Below are 8,544 nucleotides of genomic sequence, written 5' to 3' on the forward strand. Positions count from 1 at the left end.
TCATTCACTCGACCATTAAGCCTACATGCTACTTTGATTTCGAGTTCGAATCATTCACTCGACCACTATGCCTACGGGCTACCTTTATTTCGAGTTCGAGCAAACACTCACTCGACCATCACGCCTACGGGCTACTTTTATTTCGAGTTCGAGCAAGCACTCACTCGACCATTACGCCTATGGGCTACATTACTTCGCGTTCGAATTGTTCACTCGACCATTACGCCTACGGGCTACTTTTATTTCGAGTTCGAATCATTCACTCGACCACTACGCCTACGGGCTACCTTTATTTTGAGTTTGAGCAAGCACTCACTCGACCATCACACCTACGAGCTATATTACTTCGAGTTCAAATCATTCACTCGACCATTACGCCTACGGGCTACATTACTTCGAGTTCGAAGCACTCACTCGATCATTACACCTACGGGCTACATTACTTCGAGTTCGAATCATTCACTCGACCATTACGCCTACGGGCTACTTTTATTCCATGTTCAAGCAAGTACTCACTCGACCATTACGCCTACGGGCTACATTACTTCGAGTTCAAAGCACTCACTCGATCATTACGCCTATGGGCTACATTAATTTGAGTTCGAATCATTCACTCGACCATTACGCCTATGGGCTACTTTTATTTCGAGTTCGAGCAAGCACTCGACCATTACACCTACGGGCTACATTACTTCGAGTTCGAAGCACTCACTCGATCAGTACACCTACGGGCTACATTACTTCGAGTTCGAATCATTCACTCGACCATTACACCTATGAGCTACTTTTATTTCGAGTTCGAGCAAGCACTCACTCGACCATTATGCCTATGGGCTATATTACTTCGAGTTCGAAGCACTCACTCGATCGTTACGACTACGGGCTACATTACTTTGAGTTCAAATCATTCACTCGACCATTATGCCTACGGGCTACTTTTATTTCAAGTTCGAGCAAGCACTCAACCATTACACCTACGGGCTACATTACTTCGAGTTCGGATCATTCACTCGACTACCAAGCTTAAAGGCTACATCGCTTCAAGTTTTAGTAAGCGCTCACTCGGTCACAAGACAAGAAACAAAACAAAAGCATATCGGCAAAAAAGGGATATTATTATATACAAAATCGTTTACATAATTGATTACAACATAAAAATTGAGGACTAAGCTTCTTGGTTATCCCCAAGAACGGTCTCTTCTCTATCGGGCCTCCCCCCTTTTTGGACCCGCTCTTACTCCCATCATCATCATCGTTATCATCATCATCGTCATCAAAAACCAAGACTTCAGCTTCGACTTCGAGTTCTTTGACCCTTTTAATCTCTTCAGCGTGGTCGAAACCTCGAGCATGGATCTCCTCAAGGGTCTCCCTCCGAGATCGGCACTTAGCAAGTTCAACGACCCAATGTGCTCGAGTATCGGTGGTCTCGGCTGCCTCTCTTGCTTGGACCTGGGCAGCTTCAGCATCGGCCCGATAGACGGCCACTAGTGCATCCGCATCAGCTTTTGCCTTTTCGGCGTCAGATTCGTCCTTTGCAAGTTCAGAGGCCAACTGAGCCTCGAGCTCCTCTATTCTTCTCGTTTGGACCAAGCTTTTCTCCTTCATTTTTTAGAGTGGCTTTTCGGCCGATGACAATTGGGCTCGAGCAGTTTCTTTCTCTACAGCAAAGCGGTCCATTCATTCTTTCCACTCCAAAGATTCTGCTTTTATCACATCGACTTCTTCACGGAGTTTTCCAATCATCTCAATTTTCTGCTGCAGCTGTGAGATCGAAAAATTAGCCATCGTTCCGGTATCGAGCCCATAGGCTTTTAAAAGTATTATTACCTGCTCGGACAGATCGATCTGATCTTGGTGAGCCTTGGCCAACTCAGCTCGAAGGTCTTTTATTTCTTCCCCCCTTTGGCCTAAGAGGAGTTTTAGGGAGTTCCTCTCTTCCGTAACCCGTTGAAGCTTGGCCTCGTAGCGATGTAGCTTGGTTCGGGACCGAGAACATGATTCTCGATGAACTTCCGCAGCCTTCAAAGAAAGAAGGAACAAAGTGAGAAAAGAAAAGCAAACTTAAAGGTAACACCATATAATTTAAGGCTTATCTGATTCAAAGCCTTCTGCACTCCGTGAAAAAGGTCCGATGCGTCACTTGTACCGGTAGTGTCTTCGACACCGATAAACAGGTCACGAAAAGGATCCTATCCATCATGAGGCTTATCTAATTTGAGGGCCCCCAAAGCTTGGGCTTTCCGAATCGTTCCTGCGGAAAAAGTAGGGAAGTTGGGCGAGTCTTTGATTGCTACTGCCCCAAATGAATCACCTGGGGCATTCTCTTCGGTTCGAAAAGATTCGAGAAGAGCCCCTTCAGGCTTATCCCCATCCGTCGGCTTCGATGGGAAGCATCTTCAATTTCCAGCAACTCGGGGACTTTGCCCGAATCTCTCCCCAATATATCCTCAGTTCGAGGCGGAGCCTTATGAACCACCATCAATCCATCCGCCTGTGGAACGTCGGTGGTCTTCTTTTTTCGAGCCGCCAGCATAGACCCATCGTTCTCTTCTTCTTCTTCTTCTTCATCCCTCAGACGCAGAACTGATTCCACGGTCAAAGGAATGATATTTTTCTTTGGCTTACGAGCCGTCTTTTTCTTCGATTTTTTATCATCGAGGACATGGGCTCTTTTCCTCTTATTATCTTTCACTGGCTTTGGGATAGAGGCCGAAGCCTCTTCCTCGACGGATGAGGGCCTCAAAACCGCATCTTTGCCCACACCTGCATACGGAAAATTTTATTAAAGTGTGTGAAAGGTATTCGGATTACCAAAAGATACGAGAAAGGCGCTCACCGTGATTTTTTGCCTCCCATCAGCCCTTTGACAAGTCACGCCATGAGCGCTCGGCGTATCAGGAGGTCGAAACCAAATCGCGTACCCAGTTCTTGAGATTGGACACTACGTCGGGCATCCAGGGAACTGCTGCACCACAAAAGGGGAATATTGATGGGAAAAGAAATTAAAGAACAAAATAATAGGAGATAACAACAGAATTGTACTTACGCTTCATGTTCTACTCCTCAAGAAAAGGAATCTTCTCGGTCGGAATCAGGTCCGAAGTCCTTACTCAAACGAACCTACCCATCCAGCCTCGATCCTTATCCTCGTCTATACTCGAGAACAGAGCCTTGGTAGCTCGACATTGGAGTTTTATTAACCCTCATCGAAAAAGGCGAGTACGGTATAATCGGATAAGATGATCGAGGGTGAAAGGCATCCCCTCGATTTTACCCATAAAATATCAGATCAAAATAACGATCCGCCAAAAGGAAGGATGTATATGGCCTAGCGTTATTAGGTATTTACGACAAAAGTCTATGATAATAGGGTCGAGGGCACCTAACGTGAAATGGTAAGTATACACGCTTAAGAACCCTCTCATATGAGTAGTAATGTCCTCTTCGGGAGACGACACTACCACTTCTTTGTTCTCCCAGTTACAATCTTTTTTTATCCGCTTGATGTGCTCCCGGGTTATCGAACAAATATATCTCGATACGGGCTCACATCGGCCAGGAATCGGCGAACCTTTATCGAGTTTGAAATCGGAGGTAAGAACACACGTCGTCGGAATACACTCCTCAGGACGTGGATTCACCAGTGTTTTGTCGACGACGGATTGGGAAGAAGAAGCTTTTTCTTTTTGGGGGACAATTTTTGATATCTTCACCATTTTGATTTTAAAGAAGGTGACAATGATTTGGTAATTTAGGAGAAGAATTTTGCAAAGAAGAATCACATATTTGCGAATGAGCTCAGAGAACACGAAAAAGAACTTGGAAAATTTGGAAGACTGAAGATGTAAAAGTGGTAAATGATAAAAGGAAGGGCTATTTATTGGTTAAAGCAATGGCGGTTCAGTATCAGCAGTGGCCGACCACCGTGTGACATGCATTAAATGCCTTGAAAGACTAAATCGACGGGACAACCATCACGTGCGTCATGGTCGAGCCCAATGTAAATGTCAGCTTATAACCCGATCGAGCCATTGAAAAATCATATCGTTTCTCACCACATCCTTCCTGAGAAACGAGGGGACTATCTGTATGCGGTCGAAATAGATTTCGGCCTTCATACGATTGATCGAGGTCAAAACATAATTGATCAAAGTCAAAACATAATGGATCGAAGTAAGGCTCCGTGATGGGTTCCGAAGATGGAACAAACAAGCTTCGAGCCCGAGGGATCGATCAACGTCGAGCTCGATATCATTATCAAGCTCGAATCCAAATCGAACTATGATGCAAAAAAAAGTTATCGAACTTGTGATTCAGAGACCGACCCACATCGATCCCGAATCAATTTAGGGATCCGAGTCAGAATCAAGCTCAAGTCGAGATCGATAGCTCGAGTCAAGATCGAGAGCTCGAGTCAAGACCGAAAACTCGAGTCAATATCGAGCTCATAGACAAGAGCCGTTGCAATCCCACTAGAGGAGAGAATCTTGACAGGAATTATGAAAAAACTGATTTATCATGGGTCTCCCACTATGTATTTTTAATTATATCTAAAATAAGATCACCCTACTATAAAGGGGATGATTATCATTTCCGTAAAGGCCAAGTTTTTTGCTTATATTGTAATTCAAGCACCATATTCCCCTACAGTGAATAATTATTCTTTCAAACTTCATAAATTGATTCAACTTATTTAGTCCTAACAATCATCTTCCTTGCAACTTTGCCCACTTTGCATTCTTACCAATCCATACTTGATTTTTCTATTAATCCTTACGATTTGTATTAAGTTATACCATATATCCTTAGAACTACGTATAAATTCAACGCTATTCGTTTTCCGGGGAAACAGTCAAGTTATGTCACATTCAGACGTCTTGTTAAGAGGTACCTGGGCTACTTTGGTAGTCTTATCTTATGAGTAAATGAAGTGTAGGTGTTAGCTTGGGCACTTGCGAGCGAGAGGGAATATACTATAGAGCAGTTTTGGAAACTCCGACAGGAATTATATGATGATAATGATAGGCAGCCATACATTGCACTCTCCTCTATTCAGTACAGTACAATACCACTAATCTTAAATTAGTTCCCTCCTCTCCAAGTCTCCATCACATATATATCACCAAACCAATTGTTTCTTTTTTAACTTATAGTATATATTTCTTTGACACGTGTCTCCTAATTGTCATCTACTGTAACAAACAAACTGCAGCATTGCTGGGGTGCGTTTGTACGACATAACAATCACTGCAGCCAAGTAAGTGGGTGATTCCAGTTCTCAGTCCTGCTTTCTCTCCTTTTCTTCTACATATAATAATATCTTCTTCTTCTTTTTGTTTGGGACGTTAATTAATTAGTACTCCACATCACAGCTCTTTACTATAATTCTAATTATTTTTAGCTTTTCTTTTTAAATTTCCCCCCTTTTTATATCAGTCTTTCAATGTTACATCAAAGTAAAAAAAACATAAAATGTTTTAATCTATTTGGCTTCCCGTCAAAGTGTAGTTTCTGAAGTTGTCATTCAGGAGTAGTACTAGTTGACATAACGTAGGTGTGTATCACCATACCTCTGGAATAGGAGTAGGACTCCATTTTAGGATTGTTTAGTAGTGTAGCCATATTGGGTAGGGTGTCATTTTAGTGATTTATTTGAATTCAAAGTTGAATGTGATTAGACTTCCCTTTAATTTTGTGTGTCAGAATTATATTATACAAGGAATTGATGAATGCATATACACATTAATCTTCTCAATCACTCTTTTCCTTAAAGATATGAAAGTTGTTAACCCACCCACCCCCCTAAATAAAAAATAAAAAAATCACGTACTTCATACCTCGTATCCTTTAAACCGAACCAATGTGTACCTAATCCTCTTAAAGAGTGTTACTCCTAGTGAGTCTATAACTTTAACAGAATCAGGACTGCAACTATTTGTAAAGGATAAAAGAAACTAAATGATGAGGAATATACGACGTTGAACAACACTAGTTACGAATGTTAATTAAGTCAAATTTAGCATGATGAAAGTCCTAACTAATTAAAAGCATGGATGGATATAGCTTGTCCTACAGCACCCAATGTCCTTAATTTCATATTTGATATAATTGAACAAATTTTTAACATATTGGTATATCCATACTATGGCGGTAAATTAACTGAAATTCTACATCTGCCGACAAAACATTTTGAATCTACTTTTTATTAAACCACTTAAGTAAAGACTCAGATAAAGAAAGTGTTGTATCTTGTAAAATATACCTCATGTAATGTCCAAAAAAATTTTATAATGTAAATTAAGAGCTTTCACAAATATTATAGTAGTTAAAAACCAACTAATGAAATTAATTTTCTTTATAACAAATGTGAATTGAGAACCTGTAAAGTGATAAATCTATTACTAATACAACTTAAGGTGTATAAATCAAGTACACTGGTAACATTAAATTTTATGTGTATACTTATAATAAACCAAAAAGATTTGCTATTAGTTTGAGTTTATCATTATTAGTGATTACATGCATTGAGGATGCAATTTGATGATGACAAAATTAGTAAAAAGTGTAGTGAAGTGCACCCTTGTGTACAGGTGTACACTAATTGAACAACTGTAGAAAAGTGGGGTAGAGATAAATAGATACAAACAAATTAAACAGAGGTACTGCTCTGCCAAAATCTGTAACCATTTGCAACAATTCCCTGCTCTCAGTACGTACTGCTTCTCCTCCCTCCCCACCTTCCACTTTTTCTGATCTCTACTCTCTCTGCATATATATATATATATATATATATATAATACTCCACTCTCATCATCTCAATATACACTACTCATCGTTTTCCCTCTTTTCTTATATCTCCAGCTAGAGCAAAAATGGCCGACCCCAGCCTAGTTTACGACTTCTGGAACCAACAGCACTCTAATTCCACTGAAATGGTCTTGCTGTCCGATATCAATGTTGCTTCTCCTCTGAATCAGCAGCAGCAACCCATTCCTATCCCAAAACCCAATAAGCCAAAGGTTCAAACTTCCAGAACGTTCTCCTGCCTTTACTGTTCTCGCAAGTTTTGCACTTCTCAAGCTTTGGGTGGACACCAAAATGCTCACAAGCGTGAAAGAGCCGCTTCTCGTCGTACTATGTTCCCGGTCACCAGCACCGACTCCGACACCCGTAATATGGTACATTTCCATTTTCTTCAAAACAACAACAACAACAACGACGACAAGCAGGGGCTGGAGCCCAGTTTGAATAATTATCCTCTGATGACCGGCCAGATGCTGCCTGAACATAACATTAATCATACTACTACTACTACTTATAGTAACCCCTACGCTAATTACTTTAGCGGCCAGCTCCAAACACCAGCTTCAAACAATATCAACGTCTTTAACCCCTTCTCTTCCTCTGACGTTTATCATCCTCCTCCACTACCGACTCTTGGATTTGGCGGTCATCATGTCTATTTTACTAGTGGTGATGCTACTCTCTCGACTGCACAGGATTTGTCTTCTATGGATAATAATCACCAGCTCAATCTTGACCTTACCCTTCGTTTGTAAGAGAAATTGCCTTGGTTTTTTATTTGTGGGGTGATATATGCTCTGTGTTTTCCCTTTTTTCTAGAGAAATTCAGTCTTATTGGAGTTTTAGTCTTTACAATAGCGAGCTACTGAAGCATTAGTTTGTTGGGGGGGGGGGGGGGGGGAGAATTCATGCTATTGAATTTTTTTTTTTTAAGAATATATAGAACGAGCAACTCAAGCAGTTACACTCATGGCCGGCGTCAGATCTAGTTCATTTACTACTAGCTAGTTAGGTACTAAACTAGTTCTGTAGTTAAAAAGTTTTACAGATGAATATCATGAATTCTGTTGAGCTTCTTTAATTTCATTTTCATTTTAAGTTTGTATTTATCGTAATTAAATCAAAGCAAATTCTGGGAAGCTAATGTTTCCTCTCCTCTTTGTTAAATCAAAGCAATATGTACAACAAGTCTTATATGTGTACTATGTTTTGGAGAGACACGCCCGGTTTGGGTAGGGGGAGAGGGTTAAGAAAACTGTAAAGCTGAAAAAGTGATGGTGGCTCCGACTTATTAAAAGTTTAAATTCAGTTAATCGATTAGTAAATTTATTTTTGTGTGTGAATATATAGAGTATATATGAAGAAAACTGATTGTTATGGATATTATCATAATATTTTTTTTTGAGTAGGAATAGTATGGGTAGTAGTAATAGTTATTTATAGTTGCATGCATGCATAGTCCAGAAGGTATACCCTTTGATGTTCAAGCAATGTGTAATTAATGCGAATGTGATGTTGCATGTCTTTATTAACTACTTATGTTATTCAATTGTGGAGCAGAGAAGTGAGTAAAAGAAGTAACATGTAGTTTTGTCTTTATTTATATATTGATCAAGTACTAGTTAGTATAATTAATTTTTACGTGTGTTTTTATAACACAATACAGTGAGATACCCCCATTTATTCTGCTGTCGTGTTGCCCCAACAAAGTGAGCATTCTGTTGAGCTTCAAAACCA

The 8,544-nt window shown here is 40.3% G+C and overlaps 1 protein-coding gene across 1 annotated transcript; it reads left to right on the plus strand.

Annotated features, from left to right (window-relative positions):
* Positions 1-6,875: 6,875 nt before the first annotated feature.
* On the plus strand, positions 6,876-7,562 carry LOC104104117 (uncharacterized). The gene has a single exon (XM_009612124.1). The coding sequence runs from the start codon at positions 6,876-6,878 to the stop codon at positions 7,560-7,562; it is 687 nt and encodes a 228-aa protein (XP_009610419.1).
* Positions 7,563-8,544: the final 982 nt, after the last annotated feature.

This window comes from Nicotiana tomentosiformis, chromosome 2 (assembly GCF_000390325.3).
Source record: "Nicotiana tomentosiformis chromosome 2, ASM39032v3, whole genome shotgun sequence".
Lineage (NCBI taxonomy): Eukaryota > Viridiplantae > Streptophyta > Magnoliopsida > Solanales > Solanaceae > Nicotiana > Nicotiana tomentosiformis.

Excerpts from the sequence above, each read along its gene's own strand:
- LOC104104117 (XM_009612124.1), top strand. The coding sequence starts at position 6,876 with ATGGCCGACCCCAGCCTAGTTTACGACTTCTGGAACCAACAGCACTCT.